The sequence below is a fragment of the Rhododendron vialii genome, chromosome 5a, assembly GCF_030253575.1.
Source record: "Rhododendron vialii isolate Sample 1 chromosome 5a, ASM3025357v1".
Classification (NCBI taxonomy): Eukaryota; Viridiplantae; Streptophyta; class Magnoliopsida; order Ericales; family Ericaceae; genus Rhododendron; species Rhododendron vialii.
The window spans coordinates 27,650,081-27,673,797 of NC_080561.1; the positions used below are offsets into that span (position 1 = coordinate 27,650,081).

General features: G+C 38.7%; 1 protein-coding gene and 1 long non-coding RNA gene across 4 annotated transcripts; one reads left to right on the forward strand and one right to left on the reverse strand.

The window, feature by feature from the left end:
* Positions 1-542: 542 nt before the first annotated feature.
* Positions 543-2,655, reverse strand: LOC131326575 (uncharacterized). The gene is made up of 2 exons (XR_009200051.1): positions 1,800-2,655; positions 543-1,449 (listed from the first exon to the last, which is right to left on the reverse strand). It is a non-coding gene; the product is annotated as an uncharacterized LOC131326575 (long non-coding RNA).
* Positions 2,656-7,804: 5,149 nt separating this feature from the next.
* Positions 7,805-22,504, forward strand: LOC131325588 (F-box/LRR-repeat protein 3). Of its 3 annotated transcripts, XM_058357914.1 has the most exons (8): positions 7,805-8,770; positions 9,804-9,929; positions 16,910-17,014; positions 17,132-17,531; positions 18,910-19,039; positions 19,146-19,440; positions 20,303-20,538; positions 22,363-22,504. In XM_058357914.1, the coding sequence occupies exons 1-8, from the start codon at positions 8,138-8,140 to the stop codon at positions 22,415-22,417; spliced, it is 1,980 nt and encodes a 659-aa protein (XP_058213897.1). In that variant the 5' UTR covers positions 7,805-8,137; the 3' UTR covers positions 22,418-22,504. The 3 variants fall into 3 exon arrangements, with proteins under 3 accessions (XP_058213897.1, XP_058213899.1, XP_058213898.1); XM_058357916.1 differs by lacking the exon at positions 16,910-17,014; XM_058357915.1 differs by lacking the exon at positions 22,363-22,504 and having other exon boundaries at positions 20,303-20,817.
* The last annotated feature ends 1,213 nt before the right edge of the window (positions 22,505-23,717 follow it).

Genomic DNA, 23,717 nt, shown 5'->3' on the forward strand with positions numbered 1-23,717 from the left:
TTTTAGGGACAAAATAGACAATACACCAATTTTTACCCCCATAACTTTACAAAATAGACACTTATTAAGGGACAACCCAAAATGAAATACTGAACACAAAAAAAGGAACGGAGGAAGTACAATATATTAGTGCATTTTTTGTAACCAGAAGGCTCGCTAAAACCCTCGAGGTATGATGGAGCCGCCTTTGATTCATGCTTCAGAAGTAATGCTTCTTCCTCGCTTTGGCTTATTTTTTTTGTTCTTATTCAATTTTTTTTTCATATTTGTTAGTTTTTTTGGGGATTATTGCATCGTCATGACAAAAGAAATCCAAAAAGTAAAAAATTACGGTCAAAACTTAATTTTTTTAAATAAAAATAAAAATAAGCTAATAAGCCAATTTTTTCGATTTTATTAAAAAAAATTGGATTTCGATAATAATTTTTTACTTCTTAGATTCTTTTTGTCATGAAGATGCAATAATCCCTCAAAAATTGACGAGAAACTAACTACAAAAAAATTGAATAAGGACAAAAAAATAAGCAGCAGAACGGGGCTTACAAAAGTGCGTATGGTTCACATTTTGTAAAGTCGGTCCCACACACTTTTGTGAGAGGGAGAAGCATTGCATTTGGAGCACAAAATAATTCTGTTTGTTAAAAAAAAATCATACAAAGTTGTCAAAAATATTCAAAAAAAATAGAAAAAGATATTCCTAATTTCCTTGGCAATACAAAGACAAAATATTCTTTCAACTCTCTCTCTCTCTCTAGAAAAAGTCGCGTACACAGAAAGCCAAACTTTGTTTAGGTTTTTTTGGGGAGGGGGCTGCCGCTCTCTCCCCAGCCGCACTCCGTCGCCGCCCGCCCCTCCCCTCCATGAATAAGCATCCTTCTATAGTCCGCCTCCGGTGATCGGTTCCCCTTTGGCGTCGGGTAACAGCCCTTTCCACCGTAGCATCCTCAGCTCAGCTCGCCACAGGCCCTCCTTTGCAGCTCCACTCGACACCCTCCACCGGGCAGGCTCCACCTGTTATCTGCTCTTTCTTCTATAAGCTCGGACTCATTCACAGTTCAGACTCTCCTCCCCGGTTGCTCGCCTCCCCGATTCCTACTTTCCCTCCCCGTCGTGTAACCGGGTTCCTCCTTTCGGTTGTCTTCCTGTTCCGATTGTTGGGTCAAGACCCCAACCCCGATTCACACCTCCAAGCACAAGCACGAAAATAAACCAAGCACAAAAAAGAGATATCCTAGGAAAAGTCCACTGTGTATAAATCACATATACAAGTATGAAAAACCTCACCGGGACAGCCACAAGCTGGCTTCCCCACTCCTCTCTCTCTCCCTCACTCCGGTGGCTCTCCGACGGAATATCCAAGCATCTCCGAGGAGCACCGCTCTCCCGGACGGGGGAGCCACAAACCGGCTCACTCTCCCTTTGCTCTCACTCTCACGTCTCTAAGAGCATCTCCAATCTATACAAAATAGAAGATGGATGTAACACATTGAGGGGAGATTTTGTAATTTATTTCACTTTTTCTTCACTTTTTTTACTTTTTGGGAGAATCTTTGAGGGACCCACCGTCCTTTTTAGAGTTTGGTCCTCCAAAAGTAAATTTGGTCCTCTAAAAATGGAGGACCAAAAGTAAATTTGGAGTACAAATTTCCTCCAAACTCTAAAAAGGACGGTGGGTCCCTCAAAAATTCTCCCAAAAAAGTACAAAAAGTGAAGAAAAAGTGGAATAAATTATAAAATTTTCCCTCAATGTGTTACATCCATCCTCTATTTTGTATGGATTGGAGATGCTCTAAGCGCACACACACTGCCTAAAGGCAGTCTATCCAAAGGGGAGAAAAGCCAAGGGGTTTTATCCCCTACAATCACACCCACCCCACTTGGGTGTACCCAACACCGATCACCCCTCCCCTTGCCGATTTCCCCCTCCCTGTCCTATCGGAACCCTCTCTGTCCCTAACCTGTTTTTGTTCCAATCGATTCCGGTATTCCTCCTTCGTTTATCCCCTTCCCGGTCCGGTTCGATCGGCTTTCATGTCCGGGCTGTGAACCATGTCTGGTGTTAGGGACCTGTGTTTTGTTTGTTGTTGCAGGCGTGGCTGTTAATGCGTCCGATGATCAGGATGTTGAAAACAGAAGCTGGAAGTGGGGAGTCGCCAAAAAAGAATTGTCTGTTTTATTTGTTTTTTTGCAGGTCCGGCTGGGATCGAGGATGCACATTCTGGGTTAATGGCTTAATGATCTGTGTCGGCTGCCGTTAAAAATGGGCGCGATCCAACCAACGGTTTGGTCGCCTGAGGATGTAAGTTCTGGGTTAATGACTAACTGATCAGTATTGGCCACCGTTAAACATGGGCGCGATGCGGTTTAATCGCCTTTATTACGGGTTCACTCGTTGCCAGTGGTTTGCTTGTTGTCGGCGATATTGGTTCTATTGAGTTGCACTAATTTTAGTTTTGTTGTTTTGTTGGTAAGTTTTCAGCTGTAATGTTCTTCTGGGTTTTGGGGCGGGTAGAATAGTCTTTGCGGTGACGGTTCCTTTGTTTTTAGTTGTTTACCGTAAAATAACCACAGTTGCGGTGTGATTCTGCATTTTTTCTATCGGTTTTGCGTTGTAGTTGGCTTCTCGGTCATCTAATTGCATACGGCTCTGCATTTTTTCTATCGGTTTTGCGTTGTAGTTGGCTTCTCGGTCATCTAATTGCATACGGCTCTACAATGCATATAGTGCTCTCTACCGACAGTTTAAAAAAAGTCATTAGTTTGGCATTAGTTGCACTAGTTAGCATCGGTCGGTCCATGTGGGAAGCATCGTTCATTGTAGAATTACCGTGACATTTGGATATCGACAAGTAACATGTGTGGCCCTGACACCTGGCCATCTGATCAATTTATCGCTGGTCACAAATCTTTCATTTGATTTAGATGTATTATTTGTCTCCAAGCATGCAATAGGTTCTTGTAACAGTTGTATTAGATATAAACACGGTAGTATGTAATCACCATTCCATTATCAATGAATTTCTAACTGTTTCCTAAAATAAAAAAACTAAAAATATGAGTAATTATTCAGTGTCGCGAGTGGAACACAGTTTTTTGAAAGGTCTCTTTTTATACAGCAAACGGGTAAGTTATCGAAGATTGAGAAAATGCAGAACTCAAAAAGTCCAAATATATAAACAATTAGTGTTTACCCATGCCTACGGCACTATTCACTCTGGCCCGTGCCTACGGCACTATTCATCCCGATTGGAATTGAAATTACATTTTGAATCTTGATAGTGGCTTAAAACATTATTTCAATTTTTAGGTAGCTATAAAATTTTTAGAAAAGATAAAGAAAAATAGAAAAAATGATAATCAAAACCAAAAAAGTACTATGTACTAAGAAAGAGCGAGAGAGTATGTTAGATTCCGGGTTTCGAGTGACTCACCGGCAAAGGCTTTTTTTTTTTAATCAACAAAATTTAAGCTGATTGATAGGGAACAAAAACAAATTAATGTCATTTTTGTAATATGCTTATAAGAGTGTGAGTGTTTTCTTAAGAGAGTTAGAAATCACACATGAGCCTTTGGATCAAATAAATCCTAGTTATTTCAACAACTTGTCCTTGTGCTCTTTTGTTTTATAATAAAGTTGAAAGCCCTCTCGAAAAAAGCAAACATTTGTAAAAGTCATCAATTTCAAGGACTGCAAAGCACTGGGCAATACATGGAGGTATCTCAAACTTTTATTTACCATACATATACTAGCGTTTGTACCCGTTCGATGAACGGGATAAAAAAAATCAATTTAGCCCCGTGTATCGAATGGGTACAACGCTAGTTGCTTACAAAAATTATTTAATATATATATTTTGGTCTCATATTTGATTTATGCTAGCATTTGTCTCATTCTATACATTGAAAGACGTAAGGGTGTGAAAAATAAATTTAGAGTACCACACGATAGTGTCACAGGAACATAGACTAATTTTTCCTCTATATTCAACCCTCACATCTCTCTCCCTTCATCTCCCACGCTTCCCCTTCTGTCTCACCCCACCTATGTTTCTCTCTCAATTTTTTTTTAAAACTCAAAATTCTAGGAATTTATGATTGAGAGGCTTTTGGCTTCAACTCAAAAGTCGCAATGGAATTTTTTCGGTTCTGTGTATCGGACGGGCACAACGCTATATAATGAAAAAAATAGTTTAATTTTTTTTACGGTCACATAATCGATGCACGGTAGCATTTTTTGTCACATAATCTTGTGGATAACATATAATGGTATGCACTTTTGCACGGGACAAAAAAAATCACATTGTTATTTTTTCCCCTCATGTGTATCGAACAGACACATAGCTAAACAGTCACAACGCTAATTAGTAGAATATATAATTTTAAAAAAGAAATTGATATTCGCGCTCCACTTTTTACTGATGGCGCTCCACTTTGTTCTTGAAGTTACTAATAGCTTCATGTTAAAATTGGAGCGCCATCAGTAAAAAGTTGAGCGCAAAAATCATTTTCCTCTTAAAAAATATCGATATAGATTTTGAAAAACAAAAAAAAGGTACGATTTTTATTTATCATTACTTTGTTACTACTTAAAACTCAACTCCTTTCCATCTAAAAAAAAAAAAAAAACTTTACTCATTCCTCTAAAATCTCTCTCCCACCCCTCTCCATATTCTCTCTCTCCCTCCTCTCCCACATTTTTTTCTACTCTCTCCCATCACCACGTTTCTCTCTCTCTTTAGAATTTTTAAATTTAAAGGAATTTGGAATTGGAGTTTAGAGATTTTGAAGGCTCACACATTTTTTTCTACTCTCTCCCATCCCCACATTTCTCTCTCTCTAGTATTTTTTAAAATTTTTAGGAATTTGGGATTGGAGTTTGGAGGTTTTGAAGGCTCACACACATTTTCATAGAATATTGATATTGATAGATGTATGCATGGGCTTCACATACTTGGGGTTGGGGACCACAAAAATGTATGAAGTAGTAGGAGAAAGACTGCAGGGCCGGGCCTGGAGTAAGCCCCGCAAACCATCGATCTTGGGCAACCACCCGATTGGGGCAATCCAAAAAAATAAAAAATCTAAGTTATATACGTATATAAAATTATAAAAGTTTCCCATGATGCGACAACCCTTTTCTTGGTGCAGTGGTCTCACGGGCATATTGTCATGGCATTAGAGGTGCTTGGTTCATTTCCCAGGAGCGCTCTTTCTTTTTCTTTTTTTCCATTTTTTTTGTTCGTCTTCTACGTCTTTTTGTTTGTCTCAAATCTACAATTTTTATTCTACCTCTTTTTGTTTTCCTCCCAATAATAATCTATAAGTGATATGTTCTTACATTTGATGAAAAAAAGTCATAGTTAAAATAAAACGAGTAAGCTAACACGGTTTTTATTTTTATCTTCGAACTACCATTTTGCAAAAGAAATTAGAGAGATTAGCTATGATATCAATTGAAAATGAGGCGCAATTCTACCAAGAGTATTTTTGAGCATTTGAGATTTTTTTAACTTCTTATGTTTTTCAAACTTATGCTCCATCAACTAAAAAGCCCCAAAAAACAAACAAGTAAAAGTGAGCGGAACGGACCCTGAATTTCTGGATAAATAAAATACAATGACTCAATTGAGAAATTTCCTTCAAAAAATGTTAGGAGAAGTTGCTTTCTTTAATTCGGATCGTGCTAATCATAAAGTACTATAAACGGGATTTACATTTTGATGTTGATTTTTTTTCGATGTTATTAAAGCTAAAAAATAATGTAATTTTGAATTTTGTTTTGTACTTGTATTTTTTTTTTGTATGATTTAATGGTAAGTAGGCAACAAAGTATGAGATTAGATTAGGACAACCCAAATGATGGGACCGGCAGTTGGCTTATTTTTTGTTTTTATTCAATTTTTTTTCGCATTTGTTAATTTTTTGTCAATTTTTTTGGAGATTATTACTTCGTCATAACGAAAGGAATTTAAAAAGTAAAAAATTAATATCGAAACTTAATTTTTTTGAATAAAGACAAAAATAAGTCAATAAGCCAATTTTTTAGTCTTTATTAAAAAAAATTAGATTTCGATATTAATTTTTTACTTTTTAGATTCTTCTTGTCATGAAGAAGCAATAATTCCCCAAAAATTGACAAAAAATTAACAAATATGAAAAAAATTTAAAAAAAAAAAAAAAGAAGAAGCCGAGTGGCTTAGAGGGTGTTCCGGTTTTGTAAAAAAAGAAATTTTTAAAAAAGAAGGCAATTTCAAGCTCAAAAATCATGTGTTTACACAAATAATTTTCCTACCAATATGGATCTTGTTTGACAGATCTCATTAAGATCTTTTAAACGGTGCAAAAAAAATTGAAAAAATATTTTTCATTTTCATTATATTTGAATTTGAAATTACCTCCATTTGAAAAAAAGTTAACTTTTTAAAAAGTGGAACACCTTCTTACTTGACGGAACGGCCGAGTTTCCACGTGACGGTGCACGAAATGTTTTCGTAAAATCCTCAGCCCAGTGGGTCCCAGGCCAAAGTCGCGTGATTGTGCAGGGGATTCTTCAAAAGGTCGGTGGTCCCCACGCACCCAGCTCCACTCCACGGATCCATTATCGCTGTCTGTCTGTCTGTCTGTCTCTCTCTCTCTCTCTACCTCTCATTTCAAGTCTTGCAGATAGGTACGGTCGTTGCACGTTCGTGGGGCCCGCAAATCTTACCCATAGTATTCCCCTCCCCTCCCCTCCCCTCCCCTCCCCGCTTTCCTAGAAGGTCCCTTCCCCACTATACGATCAAGTACCACGGCAATACTAGGAGTAACATCTACACCCACTTTAGCCCACGTGTCCACCGCCCTCGTATCTCGCCGTTCATTCCCATCCGGAGAATTTTATCCAACGTTCCAGATCCGTTTATTCCCCACTTCCTCTTTTGTGCGTTGTCCTTGTGTGCTGCTATGTTTCCCCAAATACCCTCCTGAAATTTCTTTAATTATATACTAGTAAATAATTAAGAATTGTAAATAACAAAATTCTTTTCCAATCCACCAGCTCCCACCTTAAATACTAGTACCAAGTTTGGATACGTGGGAAGTGATATAAATCATTGTAAATGCTATGTTAAATAATTTGTTATTTTCTGCGTCCCAAAAAGAACGTTCAAAATTACTAATACTTTATTCCAAATTCAAAACATTTGTTGAAGATTATAAATGTGGGCAAATAACACTCTCTAATAGTTTCTTATTCAAGTTGTTTCAGTTTATTTCATGCTTTGGACAAGCAATATGGAGAGTGAAATGGCTTGTTGGTTGCTTGATGAGAAAAAAGAAGCGATGGAAGATGACAATATTGGTGGCCGGTGCACCTTATAGATTGGCGTAGATAATAACTATATTTTATTTATGTTAAGAAAAATAATTTTAGCACTCTACTTTTTGATAAATGCACTGTAAAATTTATTTCTTAGTGTGCTTTGAAAAATGTATATGTGCATTTTGATTTTTAAAACACTAAAAGACAAGTTTTGAGTACATTTATCAAAAAATGGAGTGTCAATATTATTTTTCTTAGATTAAAGGTTAGGTTATTTCAGAGTCAATAGAAAGATAAAATAAAATACCAAATATTGTAAAGGGGTGCTGAGAATGTTTTGGGGTCTATGTAGAATCAACACATACCATAAAAATTCATCCCAAAAGCTAATGTCCATTTAGTAATTTGACCACACCTAATCACGTGACCAAGCACATGACCATACCTAATTTCGGCAAATAATGCCCCGCCCACTCACCCAAGATCAAAAATTCGTCACGCCACACCACCTCACTCTCTCTCTCTCTCTCTCTCTCTCTCTCTGCAGAAGCATTACTGCAGCCTCCCCCTCCTCTCTCTCTCCGGTGCAAATCCTAACCCAACCTCTCCTCCACCAGCCTTTTTCAACATCGCACACACCTCCACGGCCAGAAACAAAACAATGAACTCCTCGTTACGATTTCCGCGTCCCGACTCGCCCGCCTCCACCTCGTCCGTCGACCTCCGCCTGCTCTATTTTTTGTTCGTACCCACCTAGACAAAAATCACTCAAATCAGCCTTTGAACCCCAAAAAGAAAAACAACAAAACAGACCCTTCAAGTTCCAAACAAGCTCCAATGGAGTCCCCTCCGATCCTCTCTCTCCTCACCGACGACCTCCTCCTCCAAGTCCTCTCCCACCTCCCCGACGACTCCGACCGAAAATCCCTCCGCTCCGCCTGCCGCGCCTTCCTCCGCCTCGACTCGCTCCACCGCACCCAACTCAGGATCCTCCGCCCCGAATTCCTCCCGGGCCTCCTCCGAAAATACCCAAAACTCGAAACTCTCGACCTCTCCGTCTGCCCCCGCGTCGATGACGCCACGATGACCGCCCTACTGAGTCGCGGTCGCCGCGGTGAGTGGATGCGGGGGATCAAGAGGCTGGTCCTGAGCCGGGCGGCAGGGCTGAGGTCGGGCGGGCTGGAGGTCCTGGTCCGGGCGTGCCCCGGGTTGGAGGCGGTGGACGTGTCGTACTGCTGCGGGTTCGGGGACAGGGAGGCGGCGGCGCTGTCGGGCGCGGTGGGGTTGAGGGATGTGAGGATGGATAAGTGCTTGGATTTGAGCGATGTTGGGTTGGCCAAGGTAGCGGTGGGGTGTGGGAGGTTGGAGAGGCTGAGTTTGAAGTGGTGTTTGGAGATTAGTGATTTAGGGGTTGGGCTTTTGTGTAAGAAGTGTCCTCACCTCAAACACCTTGACATTTCATTTCTAAAGGTAACATAACCTCGTTTGTAGTGTTCGAGCTCGAATCGTTTACTAGACGTGCCTAGAACATGAGCTCGTTTACTAGCTTAAAACTCGCGCTCAGGCTTGGCTCGTGTATCTATAAATGAGTCGAGCCTATACAAATGTAAGAGCTTTTTCAAGTTGAGCTGAGTTTTGGAGTGTTGGGTTCGGCTGGTTTATTATACGAGCCACTCGAGTTTGAGTTTAGCTTGATTACTAATCGAGCCGAACCTAAAACATGAGCTTGTTTACTAAATGAGCCTAAAACTCACGCTTGGGATCGGCTCGTGTTTCGATAAACGAGTCGATACAAACGAGCTGAGCTTTTTCAAGCCGGGTCAAGTTTTGTAGTGTTGAGCTTGGCTCGTTTACCGCACAGCACAAGCCTAAGACCTGAGCTTCAATTAATCTCAATTACTGCACGAGCCAAGCCTCAGGGTACCTCGGTTCTTTTTCAGCGCTGGAAGCCCCACAAATCAATATCATTACTGATATAGTGATAGAAGTAACATTTTCTGTGCACTATATTTGGATGCAATATTTGGCACTGACCGTGCCTGAAATAGGATAAGTGATTGGGTGTCACTTTTTTCTTTGTTTTTTATGAACGGCTAAATACCTAAAACAACGTGGTCGCCGTTCCCATGGAGTCTGTATGTCCCGTTTCGTTCAGTTTTGGATTGTTTTTGGTCCTACATGGGACCAACATGATGATCGAAGTTGTTCAACAAGAAGCTGATCAAAGAAAAAAGTTGTTCAACGAGAACATGTCATCACGCGAAAAATTAACTTGATCATAGTACATATGTTTGGTTCACATATCTATCGATGTCGGATTTAGTTTATTTTTACATTATGATATTCTCAGCGGACTTAGATATGAAAGTTTCGATGAACATTTGGGGGTCTAGATGGGCCCACAACAACCCAAAATTAGACCAAGTTGAGGAAGATGGAGACTAGATGGGAACACATGTATACTTTGTATTGGGATTGATAAAACTTTTTTTGGTTATTGAAGGTGACGAGTGACTCGATTCAAGCGATTGGAACGTTGCAGAAGTTGGAGGTGTTGGCTATGGCGGGATGTGGATTGGTGGATGATAATGGATTGCGCTTTCTTGAACATGGGTGTCCTTCACTTCAGGTTTGATTTATATACTCATGAAGAACATGTTGGGGTATGCAAAATTGCAACCTGCAAATGAAACCCATTGATATGTTTTCTAAAACCTGTCTAATCCGTTTTGAGATTTTGTTTCTGGTTTGTGTTTATCATTGAGAAAATTGCTAACAATGAGCTGATTGTGAGTGAAATAGAATTGAAAGAAGCCACACTACTTGGTGTTTAATTAATAAGTGTTGGTGAAATTACAACAATTTACACAAAAAAAAAAAAATTACAATGGACAAATTAACAGGCCGAGTCACGGAAATCTCGCTTGCTTTAAGGAGATTCAGGCCCTCTACGGTAACAAACCGGTGCAGTAGAGAAACTCTGACTTGTCCCTTCCAGGATAAAACAGCCCGATAATTTATCGTCTGGTTCGGTCCTACTATGCAGTATGCACAAGTAGGAGAACCCAAAGTTCCATAAATAAAACACCCTTACATGTTGCCCACAAGTCTCCTGTACGTATATAAAACTTACAGGCTATTTTTATTAGGGGAACAAATGTTTGAGGGAAGAACAAGATATGAAAAATAGACTAAGTGTTGAATGGAGTTCACTCTCGGCTTTTTGGCTTGGATTTTTCTTGCATACAAAACCACTTATGCATAATTTATATAGGCATCAGAAAGGGCAAATTAGAAAAATGAAAGAAACCAAGCTTTAATAGTTTCATTCTGAAGGTAAATTTGGGAAAGTTGGAGATGATCCCAGTAGGAGCGGTGGAGGATATTGGTGCTCTTGCTCAGGTTTTGGGTTGCAAGGTGGTGCAATTACCGCCATCGAGTTTGCTGTTGGGCTCATCCTTCAAATCAAAGCAAGCTTAGGATTCAGTTGTGGAAAGATTTCAAAAGAGATTGGCAGGGTGGAAGCGCCAACATATTCCAAAAGGAGGTAGATTGACTTTAATCAAAAGTACGCTCTCAAGTTTACCCACCTATTTTATGTCTCTCTTCGTCATCCCAGTTTCAGTTGCTAAGAGACTTGAGAAGATACAAAGAGACTTTCTTTGGGGAGGAGTCGGGGAAGAGTTTAAGTACCATTTAGTTGATTGGGATATGGTTTGTGCTCCCATTAGAAAGGGAGGTTTGGGAGTGAGGAATCTAAAACTATTTAATCAAGCTTTGTTGGGTAAGTGACTTTGGAGATTTGTATGTGAAAGGGAGAGATGGTGGAGGAAGGTGGTGGTAGCAAAGTATGGATGTAGATAGGGAGAGTGGTCTTCTCTCACTGTGAGCTTGCCCTATGGTGTGGCACTTTGGAGGGGTATCATGAATGGGTGGGATGCCTTTGCAAAGAATATTCATATGGTGGTTGGCAATGGGAGAAAGGTGAAATTCTGGGATCATGTGTGGTGTGGGGATGTGAGCCTTCGAGATTCCTTTCCGAGTATTTATAGTTTGGCTTGTGACATGGAGGCATCTGTTTCTAATTATCTTCAAGTTAGTGATGGGGCTAGAGTTTGGGACATTCGGTTATGGAGGGACATTCTTGATTGGGAGGAGGAGGAGTTGTTATCTTTGATTGCTACAGTGTATAATACTCGTGGAATACGAGATGGGGGGGACGAGATGCGATGGAAGTTGGCTAAATCAGGATCGTTTGTGGTGAAATCCTTTTACCAATCGTTATGTGATTTAGGTAATACTTGTTTCCCTTGGAAAGCAATTTGGAAAACTAGGGCGCATTTGAAAATGAGTTTTTTTGTGTGGTGTGGGGCCTAAGGCAAGATTCTTACTCTAGACAATTTGATTCGAAGAGGAGAATCATTGTTAATTGGTGTTTTATGTGCAAAAAGGATGCGGAGACGGTTGATCATCTCCTCATTCATTGTGCGGTGGCATGAGAGCTGTGGTGCTTAGTGTTGTCATGGTTTGGGTTGCTATGGGCTATGCTGAAGAATGTAGTGGAACTCTTAATCGCGTGGAGGGGCGTTAGAGTTGGGAAGAGTAGACAGCATGTTTGGGCCATGGTTCCTCTTTGCTTGATGTGGATTATCTGGCGAGAGAGAAATTCGAGATGTTTTGAAGGAATTGAAAATTCGTTGGTTAGACTTGAAAGTTTTTTGGTGAATAGCTTGTATAGCTGGGAGAAAAGAGAGTGTAGTCCTTCTCTTGATCAGTTTTTAGATTGGTTTGTTTTTTTCAATTCACATAGTGGTGTATAGGACCTTTATGTCTTCGGCCTCTTTTTGTATATGTGCGGCATTCCCTTAATGCCTCGTTAATAATATAATCATTTACTTATAAAAAAAATAGTTCCATTAATGGTTAAATCCCCAGATAGATATGCTCCTGATTTTTCTAGATTTGCTCTTAGATATCTAACACCCAAATAAATGCAATGATCTCAAAATCAGATATGATCTTGCAAGTGGATTTTGTGATATCAAGATCAGATTTGATTCTGCAAGTGGATATTGTAACGCCCCGAATTTTGGATACGTTAAAAAGACAATTTTATTGAAAATTGAAATAGAGTCTGGTTCAATATTATATCATAACCTTACAAAAGTACTTTTATTCAAATAAGGGAGGGAACTAGGGTTCCTATGTACTGCTCCGCTTCCTCCTCCATCCTGGCTAGCTCTTTGGCTCCAAAGGCTTCCAAGGTGTAGAGTTCACTCTGTTCATCTATAAGATCTGACACATTATTTCGGCGTCGCCACCAATATAATATGTCAGGGGTCACCAAAGGTAACACCATGAGCTACAAAGGCTCAATAGATTAACCCATACTCACTAACCCTTAACTTACAAGTAATAGACCAACGATTCCCACATAAGACATGCCAATGTAATAAGACAGTTAACAATATCACATTCACATTCGCTATTCAAACTAACGTTGGTGTCCAAGATTTCGGAGTTTCTCCTACGCGACTCGTCGTAGACCGTGTCATCGTTTTCACCTTTTTTTTTTCCAAATCAACATTTTCCAAAATAGTTTTTAACACACCCATCCTCGGTTCCGCCGCTCTGGGTTCCCGAGTATCCACACAATGGTTCCGCCGCTCCGGGTTCCCATTGGCACACTTTGCATTGGCACCTCTCCGCGGTAACCAAGCCACACACCCTACCTCGGTTCTGCCGCTCTCGGTTCCCGGGTATCCGCACAATGGTTCCGCCGCTCCGGGTTCCCATTGGCACACACACACTCCCAACTCACATAATGCCACCAAAATTGGTCATTATGTAGTTTCAAAATATTTCCTTCTTTGAACACTTTTTCTTTGTTAACCACACCCTAGGTGCCATGTTTCTAACTTTCTTGATTTTTGTGTCTCGTTTTCATGCAATGACTCCGCGGTAGGACTTTCCACACAAGTAAATCATACAACATTCATTGAAATCTTGAAACTAAACTAGCAAGATCATCCAATTCTATATTATTTAGCATGTTCAAATCACAACTTAAAGCATAACGCCACATGTACGGACGCCCTTGGAGTGAAAAATCACTTATGCTTTATCATGCATCTCAAATATTATAGGTGACATCTAACCTTATATACTTAGAGTTAGAGTGCAAGAATAATCTACTTTTCAAGATACGGTTCCATACTATACGTAGAGTTAGTAGACTAGGGACTCTACCTTTCTTCTTGGCGGTAGGATGGCTATGAAAAGTACGTCAGTGATCGGGCGGAGTAACTTCCTACGGAACGCTTATGGTAGCTTCGAAAGAGAAAGATTTCTCTTGAAACTAAGTCTTGATTATTACTACTACAACTTTTGGATCGAGAGAGTGGTCGGGTGGCGGTTTAGTGGCGGCCTTGGATGAGTTTCTTGAAGAACACAAAAAGAACTTCAAGAACAAGAAGAACTAAGCAAGAACAAAGGAAGAATACAAGTTTTTCTAGAGAGAGAAGTTGCTAGGTGAAGGTGTGAGTTGAATGGCAAGAATGGAGTGTTATTTATAGCAAAAGTCTTGGCTATTACCCAATGAATAAACTTTTCCCTAGCAATTTTTATCCAATGGGTAAAGATTTTCCTAGAAAAATAATAGGCCAAAAGGTACAAGGTACTAGATTTCCAAATCAAATATCCCATTAAAGTAATCTAATTATGCACATGTTCTTATTAAACTGTTGGATCATGTACTTTAGGAAATCTAGGGTTTTATATAATATGATATATATGTACTCATGTCCACATAGTTAAATATATAGGTAGGTACTAAGTATCCAATAAAATGTAAGGCTAGGATTCTATTATTAATAAAATTCACAAGGTACTAGTACTAATTTATTTATTATAAGTAGTACTTAGCAATCTAGGATTTGGATACACCCCTTTTTTTTTATGCAAATAAGCACATGGAAAATCTAAGAAAATGATTTATTTAATGAACCCTAGTACTTGTTGAAAGATTTATCCTATTATCCAATGGATAATAAATCCCCTAGTAATTATTGACCAATGGACAAAAGTAATAAAGAAATTTTCATAATTAAATAACCAAAATGTCCTTTTAAGCATGTATAAAAATCTATATTTAACTATATAATAGTACTTAACCAAATCTAGCAATGAATATCTTTAATAGAAAATTTAGGGTTTCTATTGTCCAATGGATAAAAGTTTTCCTAACTTTTATTGACCAATGGATAAAAGGTAATATGTACTTGAATAATATTTTAAATAACCAAATGTCCTTTAGTCATGTGAATATGAGTACTTTATCAAATCTAGTACAAAATATTTTTGATGGGAAAATCTAGGTAGTAAATCCATGGTACATTTATATGCATATATAATCACATGGTGGATCTAGGAAAATATTTATTTAGTCCATCTTAGTACTTGCTAGTAAGACTACTCTATTATCCATGGGTAAAGAAAAGAACTAAAATAATAAAAGAAAATATAAAATGATTTTCTTGTCCAGGGTTGGAAAGGTTCACAAGGCTCAAAGATGGTCAAAAAGGTCCATCTAGGGTTAGGGAATTGTAACTAGGTGAATTGGTAGTTTGGTTTCTCCAACTGGTTGGTTAGAAGCTAACTAGACTTGCTAAGTAGGGTTTCTAGCCAAGAAATATGATTTTAAAGATTTTATTTCACTCACTAGGAAAATATACAAGTGCTTTTACAAGCATTCTTGTCTTTAGAAAAGGACCATATTGTCCGGGGTTAAAAGATTCAATTTTTGTAAGACTCAAATCTAATTATGACGGATTATTAGAAATTAAAAAGGAATTTTAAAAGTAATATCAAATAATTTAAAATAAAATTCAAATATTTAACAAAATTTTTATTTACCGAAAATTGGGGTTGTTACAGATACTCAATTAAATGCTATGTCATGTGTCAGTTACAAAACAAGAAGCTCAAGATAAGAGCCTCTCACATAGACATATGACTTGTAAAAGTCTAGCACCAAAAAAGTAAAGAAATTTAATATTAAAATAATAAATTTCCAACAATAAGTTTTTTTTTTTTTTTTTCCAAATTGTTATTTTGGATAAGTTGTTTAATTAATATTTGATAAGCTAACTTTACACTTGAGCTCCACCTTGCGTTTGAGCACATGCACCCACATGTTATGATATAGAGTGATAGATGTGTTGAAACATTCGTATACTTGTCTAAGCAGTTTGGAATTTGCCTTACTTCCAATTTTAGCCTCGCCAAAGTAACCGTTGAATCCGAAGTTTGTTACTTGGAATATGGGATTTCTCTTTACTTCTAATATTTGTTGTTTGAATCGGTATAGCTATGGCTGAAGAGCTTTTATTTATAAATTCATATCAGCGTCCTTTCATTTCAAGCCAAAACACCTGCTATTTATGACTCCTAATTTGAAGATTAGCATTGCACATCTCTTTAATGGGTTATGTTCTCTAATCCGAGTGGATCCCCAAGGCAAAATCTCAGTGGGAGGTTTTTTTAACTACCTGTTTACAATTTAATTCTCCCTCCAAGTTTTATGAATAAAACCTTTGGAGGATTATTTGAAATCTTTAAGAGGGCTTTGAAATTGTTGGACACTTTTTTTCCCCCAAAAAGGGGGTCTTCATAAAATAACAGGCTGGAGGTTTTCAAGTGTAGAACTAAGTCATCTGGACCTTGTGAAAAATAGGGGAGGTGCCTTTGAGAGTTTAATCATAAACCCATGTTGACTCGATTGGCCTTTTTCAAACATGTGAAGATGAACTATGCAATGGCAAGCCATTCTTTCTCCTTTTTTTATTTTTTTTAATTTTTTTTTATGGGCAGAGCGGAAACCTTCTCCAACGAACATTTTAAAATGTATAGTTGTGTTGCAATTTTAGGTTATATTTCCAAAAATTGTGGCCTGCTCAAAACTGTGGCCAAAAGCCAATGTTTTCCTCATGGTACGCATCAGCGGCCAATGGTTTGTTGTTTGAGAATTGTTTTTGTGTTACTTTCGTATTTAAACCCGCCATGACAATATGTGATAGAAAATATATCAACTTATTGAAAAACTTATCCAGTCTATTTCCGTTTTTCTATGTTTTGCCTATTCATTGTCGATAATTTCAGTCTATTACGTTGTGGGGAAGCATGTTTAGATCCAAGTTCAGCAGTAATGAAACATGGTTACTTGGTGTAAGTATATACTAACTAAAACAAAGAATAAAGGTAAATAAAAAACAAAGAATAAAGGTAAATCAGAAAACAAAAATGAAATGAATCGTTTCAAATTCTCTTTAAAATCCTTCTATGTGTTGAATGCACCTGTAGAATACTTATCAAATTGTATTGGTTAGATAAGATACGCTTTCTGATGATTAAAATTTAATTTCAAGCCTCCTGATATACTACTTTGGTAAGCACAATGACATTTTCATAGATGTTACATTTCTGGAAAGTTCTTTTCATTTACATTTATGGGTGGAAGATGCGAAAGAGCTGGAAATTATATAGATCACACCGACATTGGTATGATAATAAATTTACATTTTCGTTTATGTAATATTGTCGAAATTGCAGGTTCTGGATGTATCAAGGTGTGACAAAGTCAGTTCATTTGGCTTAGTCTCTGTCATTAGGGGACATATTGGTCTGAGGCAGCTAGATGCGGGTTACTGTTTTTTAGTGAGTGAATTTGCATTCGGGAGAATCCAGATGTATATTCATACTTCTTTCCTCAACTTGTGATTTTTTCCTTTGGTTCAAATACTAAGCTTGAAATTGGAAATTCATATGCATCAGGAACTTTCCACAACCCTTCTCCACCAGTTGAAGGAATTGAAGAATCTCAATAGGATAAGAATTGATGGGGCTCGAGTTTCAGATTCTACCTTCCAAATCATTGGCACCAATTGCAAGTTTTTGGTTGAAATTGGTTTGAGCAAATGCAAAGGAGTTACAGACAAGGGCCTTGTTGAGCTAGTATCTGCTTGTCCAAATATGAAGATTCTCAATCTGACATGTTGTGATTCAATTACTGATGCGGCAGTATCAGCAATAGCTGAGTATTGCAGAAGTCTTTTATCCCTTAAAGTAGAATCTTGTAATTTGCTCACGGAGAGGAGTCTTCATCTCCTTGGGTCATCTTCTTTGCTACTCAAGGACCTTGATCTCACAGATTGCTCTGGAGTTAATGATGCAGGTAAACTCAAATGTGGTGCTTTTTTTTTCTTGTGATTTTCGGCTATTCAAAGAACTTAAAGTAAAATACGTTCAATCTCATAGTATTCGGATTGCATGTTTGGGTCATACTTTGGTTGTCTTTTTGAACTGACATGCTTTCTATTTCTTAGTGTGCAATAATCGTATCTACTTCGTTTGCTTCTTTTGTCATTTTGAGTACAGTGCTAAGTCCAAGAAATATTCCATTTTGCTTATATGATCAAAGGAGATCAAAAGATATCATTATCCTTGACAAATGTTTTTGTTTTGGACAAATTACTTGAATGTAGGGGTAGCAAATTGAACCCAAACCCATTAATCAACCCAGACCCACTCACTAGAAAATAGACCCAACCCAGCCCATTTATTAATTGGGTTAGAATGGGTCCAACCCATTTATTAATTGGGTCTTAATTGGCTCAACTTAAATAACCCAATAAGTCATGAACATGACCCAACTAAATGAACCCTTCTCAGTTGATCTCCTGATCGAGTATTAATGTGCGAACGTTCATACCCTCCCAGTCATTTGCTCCACTCTCTCTCTCTCTCTACTAACCAATTCTCTCTCTCATAGTACAGAACAAATCCAACTACTAAAGCATCTGATTCGTACATTCTCTCTATTCCCATAATACAGAACAAACCAACTACTTTCCAATTCTTACGATCTCTCTCTATCCCTTGGAACTGGAAAAAATTTCAGTGCTAGGTGGGTACAACGTGTGCCCGCATGGCGCATCCGAGCCATCCATTGCATTTTTGGACGGCTCTGATTTGGAGAGAGAAAAAGGAGGGATAAAGTGTAGGGGTAAGAGGAGAGAGAGGATTTCAATCTGAGCCATCCAAAATTGTATTAGACGGCTCCGATGTGTCGAACGGGTACCACGTGGGATATACCCACCCGGCACCGAAAATTTTCTCAAAGAAACTAAAATCAATCTTCTCCTCAACAACAATTATAGCATAAAGAAGAAAAGAGGAGAATGCAAATGTTAACTTCTTTTTACCATTTCTCTCTCTTCTCTCATTCTATGTTTTGTATGGTGTTGCTAGATACTTGGGTATTTTAGTTATTTAGATGTATAGGGGTAATATGGTCATTTTAGTGTACATGGGTATTTTATTCATTTTAAAATTTAAATATATATGTAATTGGGTCAATGGGCAGGTCGGGTTTAATTTTAAATAAATGGGTCAGGTTGGTATGGGTAATTGAGGTTATAACTAATGGGTTCTAAATGGGTTAGTGACCATTAAAGACCCAACCCACTTATAACATACCTAATTTGGCCCAAACCCGCCCATTTGCCATCCCTACTTGAATGTGATGTCATTTTTTCCTTCCTCTTTTGCAGGACTTGAATATTTGTCCAAATGTTCGGAGCTTTTGTGCTTGAAATTAGGACTTTGTACCAACATATCAGCCAAGGGATTGTCTCATATTGCTTCAAACTGCTCCAAGATTCGTGAACTCGACCTGTACCGGTAATAATCCACCAATAATCTATTACTATCATTTATATTGAAGTGATTGTTGATATTTTATTTTTGTTTTTATTTCTTCATTAGGCCCTTTTTTTTTTTTTTCCAGCTGTACTGGAATTGGGGACGATGGACTAGCTGCTTTATCAAGTGGTTGCAAGAAGTTGAAGCATCTAAATTTGTCTTACTGTAATGAGGTTACCGACAGAGGGCTGCAGTACTTAAGCCAGGTGGAGGAACTCTCAGATTTGGAGTTGCGTGGTCTTGTGAACATCGCGGACAAAGGTCTCACAGCACTTGCAGCTGGGTGCAAGAGACTTTCAGCATTAGATCTCAAACATTGTGAGAACATCAATGATTCAGGATTCTGGTCTCTTGCCTACTACTCGAGGAGTTTACTGCAGGTTTGCTTTCTATCTTTTTCAGCTGGATTTCTTGGTTATTCATCTGGAATGTATGCTCAGTCCTATGGGTACGCAAATGCCAAGATATACAGCGGTTTAGCTGCTGCATATAGGTAAGGTTCCCATTTCATTCTTCTCATCATGTTGCAGTGGTGAGGTTTTCAATTTATTTGAAAAGCAAATTTGAAGAGAGACCCTATGTTAATTTTCCTGGGGTACTGGTATCGGATTTCAGGGTCTGTGTTACTCTAATGGTCAGATTTATCTGATTTTGATGTCAGGCATGGTTGTTCTATGATATGGGATACGTATTCTACGATTCGTATTGTCTCCTAAGAAAAACTATGTGTATCCTACCTCGTATACTTTTTGTATAAAAATCCTAGGATACTATGACGTATCCTACAATTTAATTGCATATCCCAATACAGTATGTACCATACGATTACTTATTGACTAAAAATTAGACCTTATTTTGGGAAGCGGAACCCCAAACACGATCTAAATCGTTTGATCTAATTATGGCCTTGTTCAAACCATTTGAAGAAAACCCAACCTCAATCCTTTAGCGCTCAAATCTGAAATGCATGGAGAATGGAAAAGCGGGACCACAGCACAGGCTTGAGACCGAGGGATCCTCAACTCAATCTTTCTTTGGAGCTACAGCTGCTAGCTCAGAACTACTAGCTTCCTAGCCCTCTAGCTCCCATTCATAGGTTTAAGTTCTTATCAATCCTAAAGGTTCTTTTTATGCAGTGCAGTCTCAAATATTCGGCATGTTTTGTTTTATACCCAATTGCTTTTGCCACTTGAAATAATTAAGGTTCTTGCAGCAAGTACTGAGCTAAATGTGTTGGTGCAGATAAACCTAAGCCATTGCGGAATCTCAGATGTTGGGCTGTGCATGCTGGTGGGAAACCTGTCCCAGCTGCAGGATGCAAAGCTGGTGAACCTCACAAATGTGTCAGTACAAGGGTTTGAGCTCGCACTTAGGGCTTGCTGTGTCCGACTCAAAAAGGTCAAGTTGCTTGCTTCTCTGGGATTCCTACTTTCTCCTGAGATACTTAACACCCTGAGGGCAAGGGGTTGCAGAATAAGGTGGGACTAAGTAATGCTGTGCTATTATATTCCTATTTGTCTCAACTTCTGGGAAATAACCATGCGTTTCTTTCTTTCTAAAGCTAAAGTAATTCATGTTTGGATAATATGTTGTAACAAACACTTTGGCATAAGTTGTCAAAATTGAAAAAATTATGAGCACCTTCCGCATAAGCTGCAAATTTCGGGATTGTAGTCTTTATGTCACTAACGGGATCTGGGAAGCTAATGTGAGTTTGATTTTTTTCTTTCCCCCCAAAAATGCATATGGGGGAGTTCTGTTCAATATTTGTTGGCACAAATGCATGAGGATTGGTTTCCTGGTGGGACTACAGGCTAGTATAATTTTGGTGGGTTGAGAAGTGAGAATTTGTGCTAGGGTTGAAGATTACTGTTCGGTAATACATGAGTTTTCCGACGAGAAAGCCAGTTAGGGTTTTGCCCTGTACCTAGAGCGGTTGGTTTTTGATTTGCTCCAAGACTTGGAAATTACTATTACTCTATATTGCAAAATTAGTATTTTAATTAGGGTGTCTTTGGTTGGGGTTGAAGTTTCCTCATCTAGTAAAAGTTCCCTTTCTTTTAGACGGATTTAGGTTAAAAAAATCTCAAGGGTCCGAGCCACGTTTACCCAGATCTGGGAGCCCTTGTTGAGGGAAAAACTGCTCGGATACCGCCATGTAGTGCCCTGTGTGTCCCAAGCTTTTTAACTAGGGTTTGTTTGGCAGCCAAAAAAGGTTTTGGGTGGACGATGAATGTAAGGGGATATGACATGGATAAGGGGATTAGTTTAGAAGGGGATTAGTGAAGGAGTTTGTTTGGTAGTTGATATTGGTGGACAAAGAAATAATGTGACGAATTACTAAGTTGCCCTTATATGATTCTTGTAATGAGAATACAAAAAAGATTTGGAGGGCCTCAATGTCAATTCTCCACATTGGGATAAGCTAACGATAGAGAGGGGTGGGACAAACTAAGACCCCTGCAGGGGTGTTAATACTCTTACTTATCTTGCCCGGATAAGCAACCCGAGCTTGATGGCTCTAACAAACCGCGAAAATAGAAGAGTCCGGATATGCTAGTCCAGGTTACCCTAGTCCCCCTTTCTTATATTCCCAATAATCCTAACAAACAACGGCCCTTGGCAGACATTGATAATCTTTCCGTTTAGAGATGTTAGGTGATTCTGATCCAATTTGATTAGTCAAAAGGATGATGATATCTGAGGGCTCTTATCAAATTCATGGATCTTATAATTGTGCAATATTACATGCTGGGGCAGTTGTGGCCCAGGAAACAGTTCTATAAACGTTGAAAAGTAAGAGGAGGGAGGGGATATGTTGATTTTTTTTTTTCCCGGAAAAGTTCAAAACAAAATAAATTAGTCCCAGTAAATTTTCAACTGAAATAAATATTTGTATATTATATAGCGTTGCGTATACAAAATTGTGTAAGACGTTTTTGTCATTGCTGAGCTAAAATTTTGGTGCCACTCCTGACTCATCGCAAATGAAAATGCACATGGTCATCTTCATTGCCTCATCGCAACAAATCCTTATGGCACTGCCTTATTTTCTTCCTAAATGGCACTGCCCTATTTTCTTCTTGTTCTCATTCTGTTTAATCTGTTGGCCTTCCTCTTAATACCGAATTCATCATCTCCAACTCCATATAAGGAGTAAGGAGACAACAGGTTGCCTGCAAATTCATATATGTGTTTTTATCATGTTGCAAAGTGTAATAGCTGCAGTGCTGCACCCTCCTGGTGGTAGACAAGTTGGCAAAGCAACTGTACTTAGTGTATGCTTTTCCATGTGATTGTAGGAACAAACTTGGAGAGACTTCGTTCTTCTCGTGCTTAAGTGGATCAGCAATATAGAATTAAGCGTATGGGTCACTGATTCCTTTTGGGATTCGTCATGGGGCTGGAGTCCATTTGGTCATGGCCTGGGGGTAGTTACACCAGTCGCCCTGTGTAATAGCTGCAAAAAATAAAAAGAACTAAACCAACTCATCACTTTGCATTATTTGGATCCACAAAACCAGTCAAGATAGAATATGTTGATCATATGATCATTGTAGCAACTGAAATCTGTTTTGTATAAATAAAAGAAGGAAAATTCTAAAATCAGCTCAATGGACGGACAATAGTAAGTGTGTGAATGTGTATTAAAGAGTGTATAAAGTACATAGGAATATATGTTTTACTTTTCTTCTAGTGTATTTATCATCAGCCCAGTGGGCTGACAATAGCAAGACCGATAAACGAAAAACCAATTGGATTATAAGTTGTGAAGCAAAATACAGATTTTTGTCCCTTTTTATATCTCCCGAATAATAAGTGTATGAGACTAGACAAGTACCCATCAAAGAGTGATACATACGAACAACTTACAACTTACAACAAATAACTAATAATAACATTACCCATGCAATCCCCGACCAACACGAACAACGTAGATAAATTGAAAATCGCTCAATGGATCAAAGGTACGCCAGGGATAACAGGCCGATGACTCCCAAGAGCTCTTATCAACAGAGTTGTTTGGCACCTCGATGTCGACTCATCTCATCCCGGGGTTGAAGAAGGTCCCAAGGGTTCGGTTGTTCGCCGGTTCAAGTTGTATGTGAGTTGGGTTTAGAACATCGTGAGACAATTTGGTTCTTAGTTCTTATCCACCGTCGGTGTTAACGGGAGAGCTGCGAGGAGCCAACCCTAGTACGAGAGGACTGGGTTGGGCCAACCTATGGCGTACCGGTTGTTATGCCATCAAACCATATTAAACTGGTTCAAAGACCAAATTGCCATAATTTTAGGGTCAATTCTTGTCCACAGGTCTATATTGAGAAAGCCCAACTAAATTTTGGTTGGCTCGTATATTTAGAAAAGACAACAGCTACCCTCCATCTCCTCTTTTCCCTCCAAGCCTCAAGTTTCCAACAGAAATAACTAACTTCTCAACATATCTCCTCCATTTTTATGAATCCTTGCATCCTCTCTTCCTCGGATATCTGCAGCCCATACTGAAGGGGCTTTCAAATATTAGAGGGGACGGTTTTACGTCTTCCCGGACCCTCCTCTTAAGCATCAAACTGTTGTTTTTTTTTCTTTTTCCGGTCACCAAAAACAAAATCTTTTCGAAATAGTTTTTGCTCCGGGCAACATTAGAAACAACCTT

Bases quoted from the DNA above. Each gene is read 5' to 3' on its own strand.
- LOC131325588 (XM_058357914.1), top strand. From the start codon at position 8,138: ATGGAGTCCCCTCCGATCCTCTCTCTCCTCACCGACGACCTCCTCCTC. The intron at 8,771-9,803 runs GTAACATAACCT...TGGTTATTGAAG, and splicing joins TTGACATTTCATTTCTAAAG to GTGACGAGTGACTCGATTCA. The intron at 19,441-20,302 runs GTTTGCTTTCTA...GTGTTGGTGCAG, and splicing joins ACTCGAGGAGTTTACTGCAG to ATAAACCTAAGCCATTGCGG.